Source organism: Petromyzon marinus, chromosome 66, assembly GCF_048934315.1.
Source record: "Petromyzon marinus isolate PM22_M1 ecotype Great Lakes invasive population chromosome 66, UKy_Petmar_22M1.pri1.0, whole genome shotgun sequence".
Classification (NCBI taxonomy): Eukaryota; Metazoa; Chordata; class Hyperoartia; order Petromyzontiformes; family Petromyzontidae; genus Petromyzon; species Petromyzon marinus.
This window is the reverse complement of record NC_133732.1, coordinates 541,041-568,665: the sequence shown is the minus strand read 5'-3', so window position 1 is coordinate 568,665 and position 27,625 is coordinate 541,041. Positions and strand designations below refer to the sequence as shown.

Below are 27,625 nucleotides of genomic sequence, written 5' to 3'. Positions count from 1 at the left end.
ACACTGCCTATGGACTCAACACTGCCGATAGACTCAACACTGCCCTTAAACTCAAAACTTCTCCTGTACATTAAGCAGTCTTAAAGACTCAACCTCTTCTCTGTTGCCCATTCTTTTCCCCTTTCCTCCCGTCATCCCTCCACTCCTTCCTGTCCCTCCCCTACCTTTTCTGAAACCCATACGTATCCCTCTATCTCGGTCACTCATTCTTCAATCCTTGCACTCTCCTGCGATGTAAACCATTCTATTATGTTACCGTTTTAAAACTATGCTTAGCACTTTGACCAAAGATCCTATATACAATTAAAATACAATAATATGATATATTCTATTTGTCAGGGTTATGTGTGCATTTACTCCATATATATCTTTAATAGAATCTTGCGGGAATTTGTACAATAGGATGAATTTGGATGATGAACTCCACTTACCTGAAGCCATCCCAAAGTGAATGGTCAGAAGGCGAGCTGTGCCTCAATACTGTTAAATCGACACTTTGTAAATTGTCCATTGAATGTAATATTTAACAATTTGGTTCTATTCGGTAAAGTCACGTATGTAAAAAATAAAATAATAATCACGACGTTTCGGCCACAACACAAGCGGCCTTCATCAGATGAAGGGATCAGACTGTCTCGAGGACAGCGCTGGAGTGAAACACAGCCACGCTCAGACCGCGACCTTTAAGCTGTGTGCGAGGAAACAAGGTGCCTTGACAAAGGAATTAGCATAAAAATTAGCATTTGATTGGCCGACTTTGCATGATGAACGGTGTAGAGGCGGTGTACATGCGCGTGGACATGCCGGTTGGCGAGGGGAGGAGGGGGAGTTTACCTATTGATGGTGTAAAAAGGGAATTTTTAAGAGCTGCGAAAGTTTGGGGTACCACTACTTGAAAAATTATACTGTACCATTGAAAATGAGTTTATTGTTTGGTTCGATTTAGAACATCTTTCCAATGGTTGCTTAATTTGAAACCATCTTCTCGGTTGAAATTGTGTCTGTGTTTGTAGATCTGAAGCCTCGTGAACAAATCTCTGATGGTAACCTATGGGTTTGCAAAGGACCTTGGTATCGGAGAAAATTATATCGTGATCACCCACAGCATTGTAACAGTGGTCAGCTACGGCAGAAGAATTCGTTCTGCCGGGTTTCAAATCTGATTTGTGCTCGCGAATTCGGTCAGAGACATGTCGCTTTGTCTCCCCGAAATAGCAATCACCGCAGGTACAACTCAATTTGTAAACCCCCGGGGTACTGTAAGTCAGGAATGACATCCTTCACGGATGGGATCAGATCACGAATTTTGTGTACTGTATTGAACCGGACCTGGATCTTGTGTTTGTCTAGAATTTTGGAAATCTTTTTAGTAACGCCTGCTATATATGGTAGTGTGATGGTTTTGACCGGAGTATCAAGTGGTTGTTTCTGTATGGAGGGAGAAACAGCTTGGCAGATGGTACGGTCAGAGTATCCATTCCTTTTGAGGACCAGGTGTACATGTTTTAATTCACTGGTCAGGTGGTGTTGGTCCAAAATGCAATGAGCCCTATGGTATAAAGTTTTGATGAGAGAATTCTTTTGGGCTGGGTGGTGGTGGGAATCAGGTTTCAAGTAGGAATCTGTGTGGGTGGGTTTCCTGTGGACAGAATGCCCCAATGAGCCATCAGGTCTCCTCTCAAACAGAACATCTAAGAATGGTAGCTTGCCATCTTTCTCCATTTCCATGGTGAATTTGATGGCGGGATGTCTGGAATTGATGTGGTGTAGGAAAAGGTTCAGAGCTGGGAGGCCATGTGGCCAAATGACGAAAGTGTCATCCACATATCTCTTCCACAGGGAAGGTCTGAGGGTGGAAGTCTGGATGGCGTCTGATTCAAATTTCTCCATGAAAATATTGGCTATCACTGGTGATAAGGGGGATCCATTGGGGTTGCCCTCATTTTGTTTGTAGAAGGAGCCATTCCAAGTAAAGTAGGTATTGTTGAGGCAGTGCCTAACCAGTGCAGGTGTATCGGGGTCTAGTCCATGTTGGACCAAATTTTCAATTATTTCAATGGTATCAGGTACTGGGACCTTGGTGAACAAATAGACCACATCGAAGCTGACAAGGATATCGTCAGGGGACAGTACAACGTCTTTGACCATAGAGACCAATTGGGCTGAGTTAAGTACTGCTAAGGCGGTCTTGCCAGTGAAAGGCAGCAAGGTATCTGACAGAAAACGGGCTAGTCTATAGGTAGGGGAGTTGATCGTGGATACGATGGGTCGTAGTGGGGTGCCTTCTTTATGAATCTTGGAAAGACCATATAATCTAGGGGGTCTTGTAGCAGAAGGTTTTAGGGAGGGACGTTTAGTTGGGTCGATTAGGGAGGTCGAACTTGTGATGATCTTGTTAATTTTTATCGCTAGGCTATTGGTAGGGTCATTTTTTATTTTTGAGTAACTTCCATCGTTGAGCAGATTCTGGATTTTGTTGTTGTATGAATCTTAAATGTTCTGTTTGAGAGGAGACCTGATGGCTCATTGGGGCATTCTGTCTACAGGAAACCCACCCACACAGATTCCTACTTGAAACCTGATTCCCACCACCACCCAGCCCAAAAGAATTATCTCATCAAAACTTTATACTTTAGGACTCATTGCATTTCGGACCAACACCACCTGACCAGTGAATTAAAACATGTACACCTGGCCCTCAAGAGGAATGGATACTCTGACCGTACCATCCGCCAAGCTGTTTCTCCCTCCATACAGAAACAACCACTTGATACTCCGGTCAAAACCATCACACTACCATATATAGCAGGCGTTACTAAAAATATTTCCAAAATTCTAAACAAACACAAGATCCAGGTCCGGTTTAATACAGTACACAAAATTCGTGATCTGATCCCATCCGTGAAGGATGTCATTCCTGACTTACAGTACCCCGGGGTTTACAAATTGAGTTGTACCTGCGGTGATTGCTATATCGGGGAGACAAAGCGACATGTCTCTGACCGAATTCGCGAGCACAAATCAGATTTGAAACACGGCAGAACGAATTCTTCTGCCGTAGCTGATCACTGTTACAACACTGTGGGTGATCACGATATAATTTTCTCCGATACCAAGGTTCTTTGCAAACCCACAGGTTTTTATCAGAGATTTGTTCACGAGGCAATTCAGATCTACAAACATAGACACAATTTCAACCGAGAAGATGGTTTCAAATTAAACAACCATTGGAAAGATGTTCTAAATCGAACCAAACATTAAACTAATTTTCAATGGTACTGAATGTTTTTCAAGTAGTGGTACTCCAAACTTTCGCAGCTCTTAAAAATTCCCTTTTTACACCATCAATAGGTAAACTCCCCCTCCTCCCCTCGCCAACCGGCATGTCCACCCGCATGTACACCGCCTCTACACCGTTCCTCATGCAAAGTCGGCTAATCAAATGCTAATTTTCATGCTAATTTCTTTGTCAAGGCACCTTGTTTCCTCACACACAGCTTAAAGGTCGCGGTCTGAGCGTGGCTGTGTTTCACTCCAGCGCTGTCCTCGAGACAGTCTGATCCCTTCACCTGATGAAGGCCGCTTGTGTTGTGGCCGAAACGTCGTGATTTTTTTTACCTACGTGACTTTACCGAATAGAACCAAAGAGTATGGATCCTTGCAGTCACGAAAGCTTTAAATCTAGAATTGTTTAACAATTGTACGAGTTGACAAGGTGCGCTGGGCATGTCCTCACCAGAAGGCCTTGTGACTTTAATGGAGGTGTAGCTGATGTTGAACCCTCGACCTGCGGAAAAATTGCATGTTTTCCGATGGATTGACTTCATCTCAGCATTAAACTCATTACAGTCACAGATCCATATACTGGGGGTCTCCACTTTTATTACATCACGATGTGTTCCTGGATGCCCCGTCGTCATAAATTGGATAATCGTAAATTCGACAGTTTTCCCATAGACAGTAGAAACATTACTTACCGATGTCTTTTTCCCTTTTATTAGCTACATTGAACAATATTTAATCGGCAAATATCCACAAAAATACTCCAGAATAAGAAAAACTCCAAGCCAAGTCACATCGGACGCCAGGCACACTGTTCAAATGTGTTTGGAGTCATGTCGCAAAATGCGTCGTGAATTGATCTATGGTGGGATTATATCAATGTCGTAAATGTTGATCGTCGTAAATTGGAGGCTGTCTGCACTTTATAGTTATCCTATTTTACATGGCTTTCAATGTTGGCAAATCTCATTTGGTGAAAGGTATTCACACTTCATATAACAGAAGGGTGACTATAGGAGGAGTTAGACGGGGAGGAGGGAGGCATCACGAACGGGGAGTGTGGATGAGGAAGGGGAGGGATAAAAGAAGAGAGAGACTGGGTATGTTTCGAATCGTGGGAAGTGGTTAGGGGCTGGTTGGCTCAGAGTGTGCGTCGCTCTCATTGGCCAAGCGAATGATGTGGGCTGGTCGGTTTCCTCAGCCATTGCTGCTGCTTCGTATTCTCACTCGTGAGAAATTTGTATGCGTTTTGAGTTTCTTAAAAAAATTAATTACAGTATATTTTTTTCCACGACAAAGAGTACTTAAACGAATTAGCGTTCTGCAGAATCGTGTTAAGCGAGGTCCGCCTCTACTTCTAATTGAAAACAATCACAAAAAAGAAGTGCTCCTCTTACCCACATCATTCTTTTGCAACCCAAAATATAAGCATATAATCTTTATTACAAATTGAAAGCTTCTCCTACATATATCTCAGTTTTTCTCCATTGATACAATGATGTATGTATGTCGAACTTCTTTCGCACCGTACGAAGCCAACTGTTCTAATCTGAGGTGCGGTAAAATATTATGTAGATTATAGGCACCACTGTGGCAAGATGTTGACTACCTCGTCTGCTATGCAGAAGGGTCTGGGTTCGTCAAATATTCTTGTTAAATCCTATCTGTTCTTGCTCAAACCCACTTTGTGTTCATTTTAAATATACTTCTACTGTGTATGCCAATAGCATTCAGCATATCTCTGTAAAAAAAAAAAAACATCTTCTGTGGGGAGATTTAACCGCTTGTGAAAAAACCTCTGTGGCATCACCGCACAATTCAACGTCTCTTCTTGTTCATGCTGTGTCTTACAGCCGTTTCGGAGTAATTTGGCTAAACGTTCCCTGTTCTATACAGTTTTAACCTCGTGAAGTTCCTCCATCTCTCAACCCCCGTCAACACACTTGCAATAACCCCACATGCAGTTAATGATAAGTACAGGAACAAATGTAACATATTTTAATGAAATCCGAGAGCTTTTAGAATAAAAATAATTGTCAATGAGAATTCGAATCACCCTCGTGCATACACACTACGTGGAATTTCTGTTTTGAACTTACCATCTAACGGTCCTCTTGTCTTTAACACCAAGGAGATGACCTGTTTAGTGGACTTGATGTGTTGGCCAACAGCGGCTCCCCCACAGAGCACAGCCAGGGAATTGCCTTCGCTCACCTGTCCATCCCAAACCTCGAGCCGTTGCAGTACGCACGAGTTGCTCTCTTGCAAGCTGCAATGAAACGGAAAGGCTTAGGGCGCAGTCCGGAAATTGCTTGCTCATCTAATTGCAGGCCAATAAAATTAAATTTGTCATGCACATATCTAGCGTTACCACCTCTCTCACGGACCAAACTGTAAATATGTTTCAGTCAATCCACGTCCATTAAAACTGTGCAGTCAACTTATTTGAATCAAAGGGTGTCCTGTTTTTTTATTTAAAAAGCGGTTCCAAAAGAGAACCGCTTCTGTTTCACCACGAATTGCACAGAGTACTGTGGTAAACGCACTTTTGGTATGATGATTCATTTAGTGCTTAAACACGGCAAGTCCTCGCTTAACGCAGGGGTTGCATTCATGAAATTTACCTGGCAAAGCGAAATGGCATACAGCTGGAATACTTTTCCCATGAGGAATAACAGTAACAGTGGGTGTGCTGTTCCAACCCGTAACAACACCAACGCCGCTCAGAAAGGTAGTCCGTCACGTGCTAGACTCACGTTCTAGTGAGTAGTCCGTCACGTGTTAGACTCACACTGTAGCGAGTAGTCCGTCACACGCTAGACTCACGTTGTAGTGCGTAGTCCGTCACGTGCTAAACTGACACTGTAGTGAGTAGTCTGTCACGTGCTAGACTCACGTCGTAGTGAGTAGTCTGTCACGTGCTAGACTCACGTCGTAGTGAGTAGTCTGTCACGTGCTAGACTCACGTTGTAGTGAGTAGTCTGTCACGTGCTAGACTCACGTCATAGTGAGTAGTCTGTCACGTGCTAGACTCACGTTGTAGTGAGTAGTCTGTCACGTGCTAGACTCACGTTGTAGTGAGTAGTCTGTCACGTGCTAGACTCACGTTGTAGTGAGTAGTCTGTCACGTGCTAGACTCACGTTATAGTGAGTAGTCCATCACGTGCTAGACTCACGTTGTAGTGAGTAGTCCGTCACGTGCTAGACTCACGTTATAATGAGTAGTCCGTCACGTGCTAGACTCACGTTGTAGTGAGTAGTCCATCACGTGCTAGACTCACGTTATAGTGAGTAGTCCGTCACCTGCTAGACTCACGTTATAATGAGTAGTCTGTCACGTGCAAGACTCACGTTATAGTGAGTAGTCTGTCACGTGCTAGACTCACGTTATAGTGAGGAGTCCATCACGTGCTAGACTCACGTTGTAGTGAGTAGTCCGTCACGTGCTAGACTCGCGTTATAGTGAGTAGTCTGTCACGTGCTAGACTCACGTTGTAGTGAGTAGTCTGTCACGTGCTAGACTCACGTTATAGTGAGGAGTCCATCACGTGCTAGACTCACGTTGTAGTGAGTAGTCCATCACGTGCTAGACTCACGTTATAGTGAGTAGTCTGTCACGTGCTAGACTCACGTTGTAGTGAGTAGTCCATCACGTGCTAGACTCACGTTGTAGTGAGTAGTCTGTCACGTGCTAGACTCACGTTATAGTGAGTAGTCTGTCACGTGCTAGACTCACGTCATAGTGAGTTGTCCGTCACGTGCTAGACTCACGTCGTAGTGAGTTGTCCGTCACGTGCTAGACTCACGTTGTAGTGAGTAGTCTGTCACGTGCTAGACTCACGTTATAGTGAGTAGTCCGTCACGTGCTAGACTCACGTTATAGTGAGTAGTCCGTCACGTGCTAGACTCACGTTATAGTGAGTAGTCCGTCACGTGCTAGACTCACGTCATAGTGAGTAGTCTGTCACGTGCTAGACTCACGTTGTAGTGAGTAGTCTGTCACGTGCTAGACTCACGTTGTAGTGAGTAGTCCGTCACGTGCTAGACTCACGTTGTAGTGAGTAGTCCGTCACGTGCTAGACTCACGTTATAGTGAGTAGTCCGTCACGTGCTAGACTCACGTTGTAGTGAGTAGTTCGTCACGTGCTAGACTCACGTTCTAGTGAGTAGTCCGTCACGTGCTAGACTCACGTTCTAGTGAGTAGTCCGTCACACGCTCGACTCACGTTATAGTGAGTAGTCCATCACGTGCTAGACTCACGTTATAGTGAGTAGTCTGTCACGTGCTAGACTCACGTTATAGTGAGTAGTACGTCACGTGCTAGACTCACGTTGTAGTGAGTAGTCTGTCACGTGCTAGACTCACGTTCTAGTGAGTAGTCCGTCACACGCTTGACTCACGTTATAGTGAGTAGTCCATCACGTGCTAGACTCACGTTGTAGTGAGTAGTCTGTCAGACACTAGACTCACGTTATAGTGAGTAGTACGTCACGTGCTAGACTCACGTTCTAGTGAGTAGTCCGTCACACGCTCGACTCACGTTATAGTGAGTAGTCCATCACGTGCTAGACTCACGTTATAGTGAGTAGTCTGTCACGTGCTAGACTCACGTTATAGTGAGTAGTCCATCACGTGCTAGACTCACGTTATAGTGAGTAGTCCATCACGTGCTAGACTCACGTTATAGTGAGTAGTCTGTCACGTGCTAGACTCACGTTATAGTGAGTAGTCTGTCACGTGCTAGACTCACGTTATAGTGAGTAGTCCATCACGTGCTAGACTCACGTTGTAGTGAGTAGTCCGTCACGTGCTAGACTCGCGTCGTAGCGAGTCGTCCATCACGTGCTAGACTCACGTTATAGTGAGTAGTCCGTCACGTGCTAGACTCACGCTGTAGTGAATAGTCCGTCACGTGGTCAACTCGCGTTACAGTTAGTCACGCACTCGACTTGGGTTGTAGCGGGTGTGGCCTGCGTTAAGTGAAAAACTTTTCACAAAAGAAAAACCATGTTAAAAAGAAAACGCATAGTGTGGACGCCACCCGCTAAACGGAAATTTACTTTAAAGTGAAACTCCTCAATCCGCGAATCCTTAAATTCGCGATGCCCCATGGGTTGCAGAAACTCCTAAATTCTCCATGGGCAAAACTCCTGAAATTATTAATTCGCCTATGAACGAGATGAATCCTACTGTGTATAGCGCATTGAAGTGTGGAGGTGTGTATTTTTAAAGTTTTGACAACGCAATATTTTCTTACCTTATGTTCTCAATCTTTATTTTTATTGCATTTGGAGATCTGGATTGTATTACAAATGTATAGGTCAGGGACTTGTCATCCATGGTAAAATTGTTAGACAATATGACTCCATCATATCCTGAAAAGACTATTGTTTTCTCCACAGGAACTTGAAAGAGAGAAATGCAAAGCATAGTTTATAATCATTAAAAACAATAATGTATAAATACATCCGATAAATAATCTCAAATGTGTGCAGAAGCAAATACGAACTTTATTCAAATTGTGCTTTTATTACATAGAAACATTGCCCGTCTGTATGTATATTTGCATTATGTTGAACACCATACGTAGCCAATCGTGCTCATCTGAGGTGCAGGTACTGACCGGTGGTGTTCATCGGATGTCTGCATAAACTCTCAATTCGTGAGTCACACCTGTATTATTTTCTGACTTTTTAAAATCACTATAGTATCCACTGTCACATCGTGTCATACGATTTAGATACTATTAACGCGATCATACTATTTGTTACTTTAGCCGGTAAAGCCCACTGTGCTAAATAGCATTTTTTCAGATGCGACCAGACCACAAATCATAGCCCAACGAAGTAGCTCATCACGTGGAAATTTATATCAGCCAAATATTCTAAACGCATCTTGATTCTAAATGCGGAGGGGAAAACCAGAGGACCCGGAGAAAAATCCACGTGACCATGGGGACAGAGAGAGAACACGCAACTTCTAAATATACAGGCATCGCCAGGTTCGGGATCGAAACCACAACCTCCTGCATACCAGGAAAGGATATAACATCTCGCAACCGCGGAGCCCAATAATATTATTTAATATTACATAATCGGTAGCAAGTCCCGTGTGTGTGTATGTAATCAGTGGTGCATATTCTCACGCCGCTAACCTGCACAAATCACAGAGGCCGCTTGTGTATAATGACACGGTACCGAGTCAACCCAACTGCAATTTCCGATGGAAGTTGCAGTTTTAACGCAAGCAATGCTTTGTGAAAGAACAGAAGTGGATCCGAGGCCAAACTCGGTTGTGTTTCCAACGAACGATGCTTTTCCGCAGTGGAGAAACCTGCAGATCACATCGGCGTCTTGGTAATCCAGCACTGAGCTACAAAGCCCGGCCCAGACTCCGTTCCTGTAGACCTCCAACAAACCCTCACAGCTGCTGTTGCCTCCCAGAAGTCGAACGCCAGCAGCTGTAAGAAACACAACGGTTGTTACAACATCTGCAATGGAGAGAGAGAGAGAGCTGTTGGGTTTAACTCTGCTCTCAACACGGCCTGGCTGATGATTCAGATGCCTGAATGTGTGTGAGAGATAGAGACGAAACATCTAACTTTGAGTGTTGAGTTTATTTGATTTGTTACACGGATAATGGTGCCGTGTCACCAGTTGCCCGGCTACTTTGCACGGCAGATCCATGATGCACTAACACAGCAGTCAGGAGGCAGGTGGGAGTGGTAAAGGAGGGGTTGGGGTAGTGATAGGGATATGGGTGGTGATAGGGGTTGCGTAGTGATAGGGGTTGGGGTAGTGAAAGGGGTACTGACAGGGGTAGTGTTAGGGTTTGGGGTAGTAATAGGGGTTGGGTAGGTATTGGGTAGTGGTAGGATTAGGGGTAGTGATAGGGTTTGGGGTAGTAATAGGGGTTGGGGTAGTAATAGGGGTTGGGTAGGTATTGGGTAGTGATAGGGGAAGGATTAGGTGTAGTGATAGGGGTTGGGGTAGCCCTGGTAGTAGCTGGGGTTGGGGGCAGGGGAGAAGAGATGGGGGTGTTTTAAAGGGGAAACGGAAGCTGCAGGTTGCTTTATGGCTGAAATGGGAGCTGGCTCCAGTAAAGGAGAGCAAGAAGGGAACAGGAGCGAGAGAGTGAGACTGGGTGCAGAGCGAGACAGGGACGGTAGAGACTTGGAGCCTAGCTTCTCAAGTGCAGTAAGTTGTTCGTCTGCCCACAACAACAAAAAAGCACATTGCGTTCAAATTTGATTTTGAAACTTAATTTGCCTAAATTCCAGCCCCAATAAAATAAATTGTTACACACTGTAGTTAAAAATACTGCATCTTGCTGTGATGACAATACTTTTAATCAGGCCATAGAAACCCGCAGAGGAAACGTTTGGATGAATTAAAATAAGAAGCAACAGGGGTGTGTGTGTGTGTGCCATTACTGTGCTTCGCGCACTGCACTACGAACCTGGCGACTCGACTTAAATTCCCGCTCACGGCCACCAACAGCAGCGACGATTATTTTAACTGGTCCCGGGTCTCCGCTACGTCGACTTAGCCTTAAATGAGTACCTGGTGCTGTGCGTAAACATCGCCACTGGGTAGACAAAGGCGGCCGGGCATGGTGCTGGCCACCCACCCCCTCGTGTGCCATGCCGGCCTTAATGGGTGCTGCACAGTCTGTTAAGGCTGTGCAGGTGGCCTGTAATTCATCCTCGTATTTCTGAGTTGGTGGATCACACCACGTGGCGAGATGTTAACTATCTTGTCTGGTCTTCAGGAGGTCGTGGGTTCGATTCCCACACTGACATCTGCTATATATTTGGAGTTTGCATGTCTCTCTCCCCGTGGTCGCGTGGATTTTTCGCTGGGTCCTCCAGTGTTTCCCTCCACATTAGAAACATCTCTTTAGAGTATTTTGCTGCAATAAATGTCCACATGATAAGCCACTTTGTTGGACTTTCATTTGTGGTCAGGTCGCTTCTGAAAAAGGGATATATAGCCGAGTGGGCCTTACTTGGTAAAATGAAAAATATTTCTATTTTATTGAACTGCCATACTTTTGTTCACGAGAACAAGGCGACAGAGCACTTGTGGACTAATCTCAGTCTTTTCCATCTGGGCGGGATATCGAATTTCTTAAAAATGTTCCAATTGCTCCTGTATTTTTTCAACTACATGTGAAATTATTGCTACTCTATGCATCTCTATGGGTCTGTATGTGTCTCTGTATCTCTATGAGCCTGTGTAAAATAGCCAGGTAACTGGCTAAACGGGACCATCATTCGTGTAGGAAATCAAATAAAGTTTAACATGTGCTGTATTGCATGGAGTAGGCCAGAAGAAATTTGAGAGGTAAATGCAACTGGTTGCACGGGATCATCATCCATGTAGCAAATGGGGGAGATGGAGGAATTGCACGAGGTCAAAGCCGCATAGAACAGGGGACGTTTTTGCCAAATTACTGCACAACGGATATTGAGGCAGAGCCGTCCCTAGGGTACAGCGAATCACTGGGGCGACTGCATCTGGCAGGGGTGCTCCGCACGCTTCGACATCATGGTGTTAGATGTAATAGTTCCGGTTTAGCCTGAAGGCGTTGGGAGGCCCACAGAGGGATTATTGTCATAAGAAGTTCAGCATTCCACGAGTGGGCTTCATCCTGATGCTGCGGTTTATTTCCATATAGGAACCCTCATCAGTTGACTCAAAACTCCGTAGCAAAGGTATTGAGAGGGGGGCATGGATAGAGGATGAATGGACAGAGATTGAATTAAGATGTCTATTGGACATTTGTGAAAAAGAGCTTCATAGATCATTGGATTATTCCTCCAATCTGAATAAAGATTCTGAAGAGACCTGCCCCTGAGCAGAGAACTCAAGATTAATAAAACATGTAATTCCTGTTTACCTGAACAAACGACGCCAGCATATCCACTATGTGCACACTGATACTTGTTTCCTGGCATCAGGTTGCAGTCGGCAAGACTCTGCTCCATGCCACTGCAATAGGCGTTCCATGTTGGACGCTGCAATAAGCCATGGTGCGTGATGGCACTCGCGAGACTTCCACATTGCAACTCGCCACACACATCCCAGCTGGAGCCACACAACGTGCCCCAGGAGCCATTGTGAAACACCTCCACGCGGCCCTGGCATTCCAATTCACGGTCCACCAGACGCACTCTGCCATCTGAAATATAGAACACGAGTCCATGGTAAAACCGAGAATCATTAAGGAGTCGACACAATTCTTTCCTCAAATGAGCTTTGGGTCCTGAGCCAGTGGTGGAAATTGCACATTTACTTTGGGGGGGGGGGGGGGGTGTATCCTTGTCACAACCATTGATTCCACACATTGGGGTACTCTATTATATCCACCCTAGAGGGATGATTGGCTGAGTCAATCCCCAACCAAGGTTTGAATTCGCAGACCTTAGATTGTGAGCCACGTTCCCTCTCGGGACTCGGCTTATATCGCCTGAGGCGTGACCGGGCTCCGCCCCTGGTCACGTCCCCTTCTCGATCCTTCGCGGCAGCTCTGGATCTACATAACGTGGCCCGATCGCCCCGTTATGGGGGTCCCCATGCCCCCTTGTCTGGTGACGCGATCTCGCGCGTTCGCCCAGACTGCCATGTCCTGACCCAATCTCCGTGACATCCGGAATCTGCCCTCCAGTGAGCCCTTATGTTATAGTCCACCCACTATTGGCATAGAATGGCTCATTTATGTCGTTACACATGTATTAACTGCATTAAACGAGGAGGCAACAGTAGTGTGTACAAGCCCTGCAGTATTAATGCAATATAACATGGCTCGAATTACAGTTTTTAGAAACTTTTCATGCAACAAGAACATTTCTTTTTCAGGTGACTTACTTGTTGATCCAGTTACAAACAAAGAATGGTTGGCAGTCCCAGCAGCTGATGAAGAGAACATATTTTATAAAACGTTATTAGAATGCACCATACAAATGAAATGTTTTTATACAGTCACTATCATACAGCATATGACTGGATATCAATTCATCATGATACAATAATCAATCGTAATCTATCCACTGCTTGATGAAGGGCTCCTCAAGCCATCACCATCTTCTCGGATGTTGATTCAACTCCACAGTTACCTAACCACAAATCCAACATCCTGAACGTCCCTTGACTAAGTTTTTTTTATTCCTGGAACTGCACTTTCACCTGTGATCCCCGATAAGGATACCTCTATCAATCCAGATATCAGATCATCAATGTGCAGTGCCAGGGCTGAGCCTAGGTACCCCCTCGATTTACAAAAGGGATTAATTATTAAAGAAACGCACGTAAAACGAAATTCTGTAAATCAGAACAGCTTTTCTCATTAATTTAATAGTAAAAATGAGGGATGCGTTTCGGACAGTCATTCAAACTCTACTTCTGACCTAACATGATATACCTATATCACTTTTCACAATACAAAAATAAAGAACATAAATACTTAAATGGTTTAAAACAAACATAATTAACCTTGTCAGGGAACTCACCAATAGATCTGCTGCATGTTGGAATAACTGGAAAAGTGATGGAGGTGTTAATGATGCACTATTGATCCGTGATAGTACCATGATACTATCACGGATCAAAATTAGAATATGTATTTAGACTGAAGGAATCTGATGAGCTATGAAGCTCTTTTCACAGATGTCCAGTAGCGGATGCGTGGTGCTTCTTGTTTGATTATCTCAATGCGCATGTCCAAGTGAAATCTTGGTGACACGGAAATTCGATTTCGTTCATCGAAAAGTGTTCATAATTTGTCAATTGCGTGAATGCAATATTTTAAAAGCGAACTTTCGTAAATCGAGGGATACACTTCTACTCGGAATAGGAGACTACTTGGCGATGGCTGGAATTGGAGAATTTAGGGCAGGCTGAGAGCTGGCCAAGAGATGGAAGCACAGCAATGGATTATTGAATCTCTCTGTCTGTACCTTTGGGTGTCATGCCCTCGTATTACACGGCGGAGTTCCTCTGTGTCCTGGTTTCCTCCCAAAAGCCAACCACTAATTAAATACATGCATCCCCTGTGTTTTATGGAATGGTCCACGGAAGCAGATATCACAAAGCCTCTGAGATATGTCACGCGGTCGCTCGTTTGTTAGTTGTGCAATATTCCTTGAGGCCCCGGCTGTACTGGTTCTCTAAAATATTTGGTTTCTTTATCTTTGTTGCAGTGCTCACAGGACCACGGATCTCCCGTGTATAATAGCTGGGTAACTGGATGCACGAGATCATCATCCGTGTAACAAACTCAACACTCACACTCTATGTATCTTGACGGGTCTCTATGTGTCTCAAAATAGCAATGATTAAATTGTACATAAGATACGTTAAAATAAAGATTGCGGTTATTAAAAGTGGTGGTGTAGTTATGATGGCAGTTAGGAGGACAAGTGGAAGTGGTTAAGGGGGGTTTGGGGTAAAGCTAGGGATAGTGATAGGGGTTAGGTTAGTGATAGGGTCGAGGTAGTGATAGGGGTAGTGATAGGGGTTGGTGTACTGATAGGGGTTGGGGTAGTGATAAAGGTAGCGGTAGGGGAAGGGATAGGGGTTGTCTTAGTGATAGGGGTAGGGGGAGCATTTGGGGTAGGCCTGGTCGTCGCTGGGGGTGGGGTCAGGGAGTAGTAGTAGCAGGATTATGCTGGACTATGGGAGAAGAGATGGTGACTGTTCTAAGGGAGAAATGGAAGATGCAGTTTGTTCTTCTTGTTGTGGTGAAGATGATTTCTTTATGGTTGCATTGGGAGTTAGTTCCAGTGAAGGGGAGCGAGAAGGGAGCAGAAACGAGAGAGTGAGACTGAGCGCTGGGTCACTATGGAGGCGCAGAGAGAGACGGTAGAGACTGGGAGCATAGAGGACGGGATGGAATAGAGTAGTAAGAGACAAGAAAAGCAAGATAGGGTGGTGGAGCAGGGTCATGAAGGGATTTATAGACCTAGAGTGAGAAATATAAACATAGAGCGATAGGAGACAGAGGAAAGTAGAGCATAAATGTGGGAATTGTGGGGGAGGTTAAAACCATTCATGTTTACTTACCTTCACAAATGATGGCAGCTGTCTGGTCATAGCTACAATTGTTTGTTCCATACTGGAGACTTGAAAATATGTTGCCAGTAATGGAGGATAGGTTGTCTGGGAAGATGGTTCCCTGTCCGAGTCCAAATGTCGACACGTTACTACCATAAGCAAGACTCCAGCCACAGCCCAGCAGATGGCAAATGCCGTCTGCGATGTCTCTGTTCAGAGTGGAGCTGCAGAGCTCTCCCCAAACGCCATTCTTGTAGACTTCCATGCGGCCCTCACAGCGATTGGCACCTCCAACCAGACGGAGCCCTGCAGCTGCAGATCAAAATGAAAGTAACCGTGAAACGTGAGCATTAAACATTGCAAACGCCAACAATAAGAACCGCCATTCGCCACCAAGTGTCAGTGACGTCAGCACAGGGCTTGTGCCAGGCTACGTGCACTTTGAGCTCATGTGAAGTGCCGAAACCGGGTGTCATGGGTTGACTGCTGTGCCAGGCTAGGTGCAGCACGAGATTACGGGACAGAACCCAGGTGTCATGGGTTGAGTGACTGAGATGACTGGCTGCTGATGCACCTCCTGCCGGAGTTAGGGGAGCAGGCACCCCGCGCTGTGAAATAAAATACATTAATACAGTACTGTACATATATTTTATGCATTTATGAGTTACTAAACTTTTTGTGTGTCGTCTGCTGGCCTTCGCGTGTCGTCTGCGGCTTTCGCAAAACTCCCAAAAACTCCCAAATAATTCCCATTTAATTTATTATGCCGACCCCGCGATACAACGTAATCGCGATGGGAAAGTCGCGATGCAGAAGGGTCGACTGTATCTCTCCTTCTCTTTAAAGCCTCCTCTTAGAACTGTCGGAAGCCTGCTATTGTTGAGCGTGGATATTCCTGAATTGATTACATTCTTCCTTTGCTCGGTGAACCGATTGAATAGTTACAAGCAGGGATGGATTTAGGCCTAAGCTAAGTAAGCTATAGGGCCTCGCATTTTCAGGGAGGCCTCTAAATACCACAAAAATACGAAGCTTCAAGTGTGGATAAGTTTCCAGACCTGGGCAGTGTGCTTATAATCAGCTCCGGGTTGACAGCAGTGGTCTCACTCCGCATCAGTTGAGCGGCATTATATTTTCATTCACTTCATAATGCTATGTAGAAGCGAGCTGGTCTGTCACTCCACTCAAAACTTTGGTTCTTCTCGGCTGCAGGCATGCCCTCCCTTCTCTATGCTTGCAAAACGTGGACCCCCATAATGGGACATCTGCGCTGGTTAGAAACATTTAGGCTGGCCTGCCTATGATCCATCCTGGGTTTAACCAGGCTGGATTGTGTGAGAAGCTCACAAACGATTGAAATATCTGGACAATGTACCATCGGTGAGCTCCTCCGGCAGGCAAGGCTTCGTTGGGTGGATCATGTAGCCCGCATGCCCAACCACTTCATGCCCGAACTGCTTTTGTTTGGCCAGATAGAGGGAGCTAATTGGGCGCGGCACCGGCTTTAGAAGAGATGTACTGATGTGGTACATGAGGATATTGAGCTGAGTGGACTTGCCGATGACTGGTTCCAGCAGTGTCAATATTGGTGTCTGTGGATGAGGAGGTTGGTGAAAGACGCTACTGGCCAGTTAGAGGCAGCTGCCCACTAAGAACAGCAGAGGGCAGAGGAGCGACGCTCACAACAATGAGCGGAGCGCCAGGCAGCTAAAACACAGAAAATTTGCACAGTAGGGGGCACTTGTGGTGCATTTGCCAGTCATACAAGTCGGTAAACCCATGGCACCTCGGTCTTTTTCGTCATCTTCTGTCAGCGAGCCTTCGACACTTCAAGTAGCCTCAAATACCACTTGGGTTTGCACAGGCCTTGTTGTGATGTCACTGCCACTTACTGGCGAAAGTTGTCGTTGAATGAGGAATGCAGAGAGTGGTGAAACCAGCTTCGATTCAACAGCAGTGATGATTATCTGAACCGGTCCTAGTCTCAAATTAGTACCTGGTGCTGTGCGTAAACATCGCCACTGGGGAGATAAAGGCTGCCCGGCGTGGTGCTGGCCACCCACCCCCTCGTATGCCGTAGGCCTTCATAAGTTCTGTCGATAGTTTAATTGTAATGTACAATGTAATTGAGGGACGATGTGTTGTCTTGGTGTGGTCTTTGACTGTTGTTGTTTTGCTGCCTTGCCCACGGTTGCATTTACAAATCAGCAATAATTGATGTACTTCTGTATTCTTTTTATTTATTCATTTTTCGTGACTCGCTTGACTTTTCTCTATTTTTCACTTCTATCGGTTTATTTTGTATTGTTATTGATGTAACTTGCTGACCCGCCCCTACTGGACATATGTGACAAAGAGCTTAATAGCTCATCGGATTCCTCCTTCTCCAGTCTAAATTAAGATTCTGATTTTGATAAGTAATTGCTAACAGCACTTGCTTCTACAGTATATTAAGGCTATAAACCTTGGTTGTGGATTGACTCTTTGTCTTTGTTGCATGAAACTTAAGCATTAAATAATAATTATTTTTTTACCAGGGAAAATCCCACTGAGCTATTAGCTCTGTCTCATAATCGACGTGGCCACAAATGATAGCTCAACAAAGTGGTTTATCGTGCGAGGGAAAAACTGCATGCACATTTGAGAATAATCCACGTGACCCCCACGGGGTTATAGAGAGAGAGAACACACGAGCTCCAAATATATAACAGGTATCGTCAGGGTCTGGCTCGAACCCACAGGCCTCCTGCATACCAGGCAAGCGAGATAACAGCGCGTCACCGCGGCGCCTCTATATGAGGAGTGAGTGCTCGTACCGGTACACACAACGCCGGCCGGCCCCTTGTTGGTACACGTGAAGGAGTTTTCCGGAGACAGCGTGCAATCGGTGAGCGCTTGCTCTGTGCCTCCACACCGGGCATTCTGTGAAGTCCCCCGGCCAATGCCAAAGTAATATTGCTCGTTCCCGTAGTAGCCAAACTGTGCACTGCTGCCACAATTCAACTGCTGGCACACAATCTCACTTTGGATCTCATCCCAACTGTCTCTGCAGAGAGTGCTCGCAGAACCGTTATTGTAGATTTCCACCTTTCCCTGGCACATCACGTCTCGATCCACCAGCTGAATTGTTCCATCTGGAAAACAACGAGAGGATTTGAGAGCATAATAATCCATATGAAGTATACCTAACATAATATAATACTAGATATTACGGGTACTCTATAGGTGTTGTATGCATATGCCCATATATTCCTTATCTGATATAGATTAATATATTGCCTTAGTCCAAGGCGCTTTACAACAATTATAAAATTGCACATCAGATGATAGAGGTTAAAATAACGAGTGCGGTTATTAAAAGTGATGGTGTAACTATGTGGGCAGGTGGGAGTCATTAAGGAGGGGTTGAGGTAAAGGTAGTGGGGTAGTGATAGGGCTTGTGGTATTGATAGGGGTTGGGATTGTGATAGGGGAGAGAGCTGGGAGTAGCAGTAGCAAGATGGGCTCGGGAGAAGAAATGGGTTGTAAGGGAGGAACGGAAGCAGGTTAGTTGTACAATATTCATAATGACCAGAAGCCGTCAAATTACAAACATATTAGATGCCAGCAAATGTGCATGAGCCAGGCTCAATATTGAAACATTTGAGACCATAAACGAGACATAAAGACAGAGTTCGTCCATATAGACTGCGGAGCATAATTATTGTAACAAGTTACATTATCACAATTATAAACGATAGACCACCTCCAGAATCGTCACTCAAACGTTAGAACAGTCTAATTTAGTATCGTTATCATGCGTTTTTGTCATAGCTTAATTCAACCAATGAATTATGAACAAAATTGTAATGTTTCACCTAACAAATACGAAATAAAAAATGGACACTACACAGGCCCTCGTGAAGATTTAACGGTTGAAGAGGATGCATTAATAGCAAGCATAGCAAATAAAATTAGAGGTAACACTAGGGTAATAATGGACATTAGGTGAGTTTCATCAACCTGCACTGACCAACATGGGGAAGGGTGGTCAAATATGTTGAATTATTTAAGTAGTTGTATGCAACTGGCCAGAGGTATTTAAGTCTGTGAGCTGCATGGGCATTGCACTTGGAAAAATATTACGTAGAGCATGAACAAGCCTAGCTAATAACTCCAATGGGTTATTAGTAAAGGGGGATCACGTTATACAGGGGGTACGTGGTTGAATTTGATTCCCACTCACAGCCATCACCACCAGCACCACAATTACTACCACCATCACCACCTTCCATACTACCATAGCTACCAACACCATCACCACCGCCACCATCACCGCTTCCAACTCCTTCTCTGAGTGAGCAGCAATCACCTGATCATCAGCATACATGACATGGTTGACCAACAGAGAGCCATTCATTGACCGCACCTGAGCATCGATAAGCCTTCCATTGTATTTGTACCAGATGAAGGCTTCTAGAACTACGTGGTGGAATAAGATGTTAAATAATATAGGAGCCAGAGGATATCCCTGTCGCACCACAAGGTGATCAGGGAATGGCCTTGACTCCCAGCCACTTTGCTTTACCCAGGCCTGCCCACTATCATGAAGGTCCTTAATGTTTGTGAGCATACAGTCAGGGACTCCAAAAGGCACTAAGAAAAAACAGAGCCCATGCCTATTGATGGTAGTATAGGCCTTGTCCAGGTCAATAAAGCAGAGATGTAGGTCCTGTTGGAATTCCCTACACCTCTGCTATAGCAGACGGACAGAAAATATGGAGCAGAACCCGCCTTGTCTGAAACCACATTGGGGCTTTGCAAGTCCCTCCTCAGCGTGCCTAGCAAGGCGATACTACTGTATATAACCATTGCCAGGACCTTTCCAGGCGAACTGAGGAGGAAGATTATCCTGTGGTTGTTACAGTCTGTACGGTCCCCCTTCTTAACTAGGGATGACCACCAGGGCAACCTTCCAATTCCTGCAGAACTGGTCCAGTGGTTCAGACAGTTATAATGATGTCATATAGGGCAGTCTGCACACAAACGCCACCCTCCCTCAGCAATCCGCTTGGAAGATCATCTCTGCCTAGCGCTTTTCCTGGTCTCAGATGCTTGATCGCCTTCCGTACGTCCTCAACAGATAGCACTTCAGCCAGCCACTAACAGGGTGTGACTACTTATTCCATATTTAAGGCACCGCAGCCTCAACAGGGTCATTCTCCCTTTGCTGAGGGATTTCCACCATCACCATCAACACCACCACCAACACCTTCACCATCACTACAAATCACCACAACTACCATCATCACCACCAACACGAGTGGCGATTATCTAAACTGGTCGTGGGCCTCCCATAGGTCGATTCAGACTAAAATGAATATCTGGTGCAGTGTGTAGTAAACATCGCCACTAGGGAGACAAAGGCGGCCGGGCATGGTGCTGGCCACCGACCCCCTAGTGTGCCGTCCCAGCCTTAATCGGCGCTGCTCGCTAACAGCACTTGCCCCAACAGTCCGTTAAGGCTACACGGGGATCGTGTTCATGTTGAATGGAACAAAGTAGTTCCCTTACTAGGACGACTCATGTGGATTCCCTTTTACAGGCATAAAAAATAGTGGTATACGTATGTTGCGAAGAACACCAGTAATTATGATTGGCATTACTCAATTTAGTAAGTACATTTATAAACGCGCAACTCTTATAGCTTAGGTTATTACAAGAGTGCAAAATGCATACATTGTAAGCTCTACTCAACAATTGTGTATTGCATTTTCTACTGAACTGGATAAATGTCTGTAAAGAGTCTCGAACATCGCGCAGTTCCAGGCCGACAGACCACTAAGTAGGTGAGTGGGTGTGTGAGTAGGTGAGTGTATGGGTGAGTAGATGAACGAGTGAGTAGGTGAGTTCCAGACCGATGGACCGCTGAGTAGGTGAGTGGGTGGGTGAGTAGGTGAGTGAGTGGTAGAGTGAATAGGTGAGTGATTGGGTGGGTAGGTGAGAGTGTGGGTAGTTGTGTTCCAGGCTGATGGACTGCTGAGCAAGTGAGTGAAGTGGGTCAGTGGGTGAGTGGATGGGTGAGTAGGTGAGTGGGTGAGTAGATGAGTGGGTGGGTGAGTAAGTGAGTCGGCATGCGAGTTCAAGGCCGATGGACAACTGAGTGGGTGAGTGGGTGCCTGGGTGAGCGAGTGGGTGAGTAGGTAAGTGAGTGGGTGAGTAGGTGAGTGAGTAGGTAGTTGTGTTCCAGGCCGATAGACCGCTGACCACAAAGCACACACATCTAATAATCTGGTGATTAACTGCGTTATCAATTTGTAAAAAAAAATAGTAAGGTACGGATTTGTAATTTAAATCATAATGTTCGTGGCATGGTAAAAAAAATGCTCAAAAGTGGCTATTTATTTGAGAATAAATTACTTACCTATATTTGCAGTTATGATCAATTGTGGGCTTGTAGGTTCAGCAGCTGCCGAAGAAGCATAACACGTGTGTGAGAATTAATATGTACGTGTAGACACCACCATGTAATATCGTAATTATGTTGAGTTCTAAAAGGGTTATTCCAAAACACCTATTCATATAAACATGGTCACCCAAAATCAGTGACATTGTGCTTTGTTAGCTGTGGGAGAAAACCAGAGAAGCCCATGCAGAACAGAGGGAGAACATGCAATCTCCACACAAGAAGGCACCCAAGTTGAGATTCGAACCCAGGATCTTTTTGCTGATAGGCAAGAAGAGCATTAATGAATGCATTGATAACTCAAAGGAGCTTTCATCACCACATCTCATCTTAAACATTTGAAGGGGACCCTCCAGGGCCAGTGGTCCCTATAGAGCACAAGGCAACCACGGACCAGCTTGCTGTGTAATCTATAGCAAGGTGTTAGCAGCGGCCTTCTCACATATGACAGATTTAGACCGGCTATCTTGTGACTATCTGTTTTTGTCAATGAGTAAATACCATAATCTTTTTCAAGAGTTACATAACAATGTTTATTTCAGAATCGTTATGTATATTGAAGGAATCTGATGAGCTATGAAGCGCTTTCTCACAGATGTCCAGTAGGGGCGGGTCAGCAAGTTACATCAATAACAATATAAAATAAACTGATGGGAGTGTAAAGTATAGGAAAGCTAAACAAGTCACAAAAAAATTATAATAAAGTACAAACTACGTAAGTACTTCAATTCCTGCCGATTTTGAAATACTAAATGCAAGCTTGGGGCAAGGCACAAAAAGAACAACAGCAGTCCCAGGCGACACCAAGACAACACACAGTAGTCCCTCAATTATATTGCACATTTACATTGAGCTATCGATGGACGGGTAAGGATCAAAGTTACAAATCTCATTCACAAATGTGGTTGTATCCAGCAACAATTTTCTGCTTCAGGATATTTTTGAAGAAAGATGTAAGGTGTTAAGGGAGGAAACAAATGAATGTCCATTGCTAAATTTGTTTGTTTTATTTTCATTTGAGTGCATTTGGTTCTCACCTTCGCAAATTACGGCGGCAGTTTCCATATTGCTGCAATTTTGTGTCCCTGTTTGAAGGCAGTCAAATATAGTGTTTGGGAATGCTGCGCACGCTACGTTGTCCGAGAGGATTCTCGCGGGCGTATTCATAAACTGGGTCAAGCTCCCGTGAGACAAACTCCACCCACAGCCCAGAAGACGGCAGATCGTATCTGCGCCGTGAGTGTCCAACGCGGAGCTGCACACTCCGCTCCACACAGAGCTCTTGAGGACTTCTACCCGTCCCTCGCAGCGGTTCCTTCCACTCACGAGACGCAGTCCTGCACCTGTTGGATATGAAAGAGAATGTCTTTGAAATTACAATAAAGTCTGGGTCTATACAACCTCTGAACGTGCCAGTCAGTATCATTCAGTCAGAGAAAAGAATGAGTATCTTAAATTTAATTCTTTTTAATTTCTCTAACTAGGAGATGTAATCAACCCATAGAGACACATGCAATATAATTGCCTATTTTACCACCCTGGAGACAGTTTAGTTACACAATATTTTACTTCCGCCTGTACCAAACTCTCCCTGGCTCCTCTTGATCTCGTAGTACATTTGCACAGTTTGATTTTCATTCGCGTGTTTTATATACGACCGTTAAACACCTCGTTTGTTAGTTGTGCTGTGTTCCTCAAGGGCCCTGCTGCTGGTCTCGTTCTCTGCAATGTTCAATTGTCTTGTTTGTCTTAAAACTTTCATGACTGCAGGAATTCATATTCTTCGGTTATTTTGTTAAAGTCACGTGACTTTACCGAAATAACCAAAGAATATGTCTTGTTTGTGTTGTTGCTGAGCCACACGCCACCACGGACCCTCCGTGTAAAATAGCAAGGCAACTAGCTACACGGGAATATCATCCGTGTAACAAATCAGAATACACCGGTAAACGTTTAAGTTTCGCATATATAACTTTAGCAATTTAGTAAAAATGTGAATAAGGCAAAGTCAAAAGGTGAATGTCGCTTAATAATTATTGTTTAATGTACACGATTTATAATCCAATTTTTGGTAAGGACAGGGACTAGATTAGGAAATATTCGGTAATGGAAAAACATTTACATTAAATACATGACTTTACCGAAAGAGCCAAAGAGTAATTCCTGCAGTCACGAAAGCATCAAATCAAGTTTGATTAAATATGAATTTTAACAAATTGGATTAAGACAGCCACTAAAAAGGAAAATTAAGTTAAACATAGCCAAATAAAAAAACATTAAAATCGTGACTGCATGCCAAGATGCTGTACACAAGGGGAGGATATGTGGCGCAGAATGTTTTAAAGAGATTATTGGATTTCTCAAATCAGTTTATAGGGGAAATCATGAGGAGTGAAAGGCTTCAGCTCTCGAGTGAGTTGAGACGACGGGATGGAAGGAATTGGGGGGAGAAGAGGCGAGTCCCTGGAGTCGAGGTGCATCCCTTGACTCACGTTCTGTTTGACAAAATCTCGCGTTAATGTAATTGACAAACTATGGACACTTTTGGATTAACGAAAACAAATTTCACTTCGGCACGCGCCACAAGGTCATCGAACAAGAAGCATTACCCGAAAGGCTGCCTCATCCATCTGCTACTGGACATCTGTGAAAAAGAGCTCCATAGCTCATACGCTTCCTGCAGTCTAAAAACATTTTCTGATTCCGATCCGCGACTGCGTCACGGTGTCCCTGCTGTGCAGCAGCAACGCCTCCACATCGCCTCGCCAGGCACTCCAACATGCAGCAGATATTTTTTTATGAGCTTCCTCAAAAGGTTAATTATTTTTTGCCTTAAATTAATAAGTCAATCGATGTAATAGTCATGTTTTGTACATTACCCCGTTGTAGTCCAGTTAACCGTGGTTTTACCACCTATATCATTATCCCGTTGTTACGTTTATGTAGTACCCTGTTGGGGTTGTAGATTAAACGTGTTGCCTCCAAGTTCAAGTGTGTGCCTCCGTATAACACACTTCAGGTGCATTTAGGTGCATGAGGTGGTTCTGTCAAGATACGATGAAGGCGTTGATCTGCTTCAAAACAGACCATGTGGGAGATGCTGCACGACTGGAGCTGTGATCTCTGTCACAAGTCTGTTAGACCCGAAACAGTTTACAATACAATTTTTGCCGTTAGCTCACGTACATATAAATGTGTCGTTCACCCACCTCCACCCGACATAGCTAATTAGTAACGTTTATAACTTGAACAACGCATGGCAATTAGTTACTACAGCAGATGTGCACGCATGGTGTGCATAAATTATGTATGTGTACTGCGCAATGCGCATTGTGCTTGCACACTATGTATGTTGATTACCCTAGTAATTACCCAATCAATAAGATGCCCATTTGATGGGACCTCCATTGCCAGTACCAAAATATGACAATAGGTTTTCCTCTTTTTTCTGGCAACAATACAGGTGTTAAGATGTTAAAACACCAAACTGAAACTTTTTTACAAGGACTCATGTCTGCATTAACTACAAAACTTGTGGCCAGAAACTGGGCCGTCTCTAGGGCACGGCAAATCTAGGAGACTGCGCCGGGCCCCACGCTTTGGGGAGCCCCATGCATCGACGTCACGATGTCAGATGTAATACTTCCCATTTAGTCGTTTAGTTTGAATACCTCAGGGGGGCCCACATAGTGGGATTTTCCCTGGGCCCAGCACTCCCCTATAGACGGCCCTGCTCACAACTCTACGTCATCATAAATTTAAAAAAAGCCCTATTTAAGAGGTTTTGTGAACTGTTAAACGTGTAAACAAATATGTAACACTGACATTTAACAAAAAATATGTTACTGGGGGAAAAAGTAATGTACAAAATAGCAAACCTGTACATTGAACACCGGCATCTGATATCCGAGTGCAAGAGTTTGGATTTCCTTCGGTCAGTGTGCACTTGAAGAGAGAATCTTCCAATGACCCACACGTGGCTGTCCACTTGGGGCTGGGGCCCTTGCCATAGTAGGCCTGGTTATCGACAGCATTCCCACATTGCATTTGTCGGCACACAACATCAGCACCACCTAAAGTCCAGCCAGCGTCACAAAGTGAGCCCCAGGTGCCGTTGTTATTTATTTCTACTCGGCCTCTGCAATTCATTTCACGATCCACAAGCCGAATTGTTCCATCTGGAGAATACAATATCACACGTTGCAACAGTGAGGCTATAATATAATCAGTATCAGAGGGATTGGCATGTATACACATAGTTTATTAATTTTATTCATAGACACAAATTCAGTTTGTCTGATGTGTTTTAAACAAGTTATATATCTCAAGGTGTAGCTTTACATTTCAATATAAAAAATGTTATTTGACTTACTTTCCGTTTCGGTGACAATCACTTGAGGGTTTGCAGTCCCTGAAGCTGAAAAGTCATAACATGTGTGAATGAATCACATTTATCACAAAAAATCATTCTCAGACCAGATTAGATACACTTTAACCTAACCCGATAATCAGCCAAATATAGATAAATGATGGGCTGCAAAGGCATTGCAGGGGCAAGAAGGTGTTTTAATAATTATATTTACATTTTGTTCCAATTACGTCTCCACGTCAATAGGGTTGTATTCAGCAGAGTTCATGGGTCTCATCAATGTAGTTTGTGTTCATACTTTTACAACAAATGCATGGTCGCGGTTTTTCGGTCTAAAAGCTAAAAGCCACATTCTGCACAAAACCCCCACTGCTAATCAATAATTGAGGCGGGAATGCCTTCCGGGTTAGCGTACGGGTCCGAGAGCTGGACCGTGACTAAGCAGCTCGAAAACAAGTTGTTGGCAATTGAGCACCGGTGTCTGAGAAGGCTGCTAGGGAAATTCGTGACAAAACAAGGATAAGCAATTCAGAAGCGATTCAGACGTCCATAAAGAGGGCATGGCAGGCGAGTGTCGTGGGTATGATTTGGGCTGCAGCTGCGAACGATGGGACACGTGTGCAGGATGGCAGGTGTCAGCTTCCCGAGACAGGCGTTGGGAGCGGTCTCCATGGGTCCGCCGACCAGGGGGAACAGAAGACCCAAGAGCAGCTACAACAAGGCTACATATATAGCCTTGTTGTAGCTGCTCTCTCGTTAGTTCAGCAGTTCCACTGCTGGATTATATTTTTTTCCGCCTGAGGACGACTGCTTGTGTTGCGATCAAAACGTCGTGATATATTTTATTTTGTACCTACGTGACTTTACCAAAAGAACCAAAGAGAATGATGGTTCTGATTCGGAATTGGAAAAAAGAATATCGATTTAGATACCATACGGTTTCAATAATTTCGAATCGTATCTTATAATTATTAAGCGCCTTAGCTCAATGTGCTTTACATCGTTTAAAAGCGGTAACAACAAAGTGATTTAGATGGCTAGGGCGTGCAAGGGCGGAGGAATGAGTGGCCGTAACAGAGGGCACGTGAGGGTCACATAAGTGCAGGGGAGGGACGGGACGAAGTGGAAGGGAATGGGGATGTAATAGCAAGGGATTGGGTGATAGGGAAAAGTTGAGCTATAAGAGAACAATTAAAGGAGGTTAAGGATGTGGCTTCATGTATAGGGGCAGTTTGTTTCAGTGGTAGGGCGCATGGTAATTGGTGCAAAATATCGATTTAAAGCTTTCGTGACTGCATGGATTCATCTTCTTGGTTCTTTCGGCAAAGTCACCACGTAGAATGGGGATAAAAAAATAATAATAAAAATTCTCACGACGTTTCGGAGGCAACACAAGCTTCCGTCTTTAGGTGGGACAGTCACAGCAAGATCGCTGATCAAGTGGGGAGGCTCTGAGAGCCTCGAGCTTAAATACA

At 44.6% G+C, this 27,625-nt stretch overlaps 1 protein-coding gene across 2 annotated transcripts in view; it reads right to left on the bottom strand.

The window, feature by feature from the left end:
* LOC116956549 (scavenger receptor cysteine-rich domain-containing protein DMBT1-like) overlaps window positions 1-27,625 on the bottom strand; it is a 113,771-nt gene that overhangs the window by 26,524 nt on the left and 59,622 nt on the right. For both annotated transcript variants that reach the window (XM_032978242.2, XM_076054366.1), the window contains 12 exons: window positions 26,154-26,198; window positions 25,660-25,959; window positions 22,819-23,124; window positions 21,740-21,784; window positions 18,153-18,470; window positions 15,346-15,648; window positions 13,153-13,197; window positions 12,185-12,466; window positions 9,438-9,743; window positions 8,541-8,688; window positions 5,382-5,551; window positions 3,737-3,787 (listed from right to left, as the gene is read on the bottom strand). In XM_032978242.2, the coding sequence (XP_032834133.2) occupies window positions 3,737-3,787; window positions 5,382-5,551; window positions 8,541-8,688; window positions 9,438-9,743; window positions 12,185-12,466; window positions 13,153-13,197; window positions 15,346-15,648; window positions 18,153-18,470; window positions 21,740-21,784; window positions 22,819-23,124; window positions 25,660-25,959; window positions 26,154-26,198 (2,319 nt within the window). The remainder of the gene's footprint in view (window positions 1-3,736; window positions 3,788-5,381; window positions 5,552-8,540; window positions 8,689-9,437; window positions 9,744-12,184; window positions 12,467-13,152; window positions 13,198-15,345; window positions 15,649-18,152; window positions 18,471-21,739; window positions 21,785-22,818; window positions 23,125-25,659; window positions 25,960-26,153; window positions 26,199-27,625) is intronic.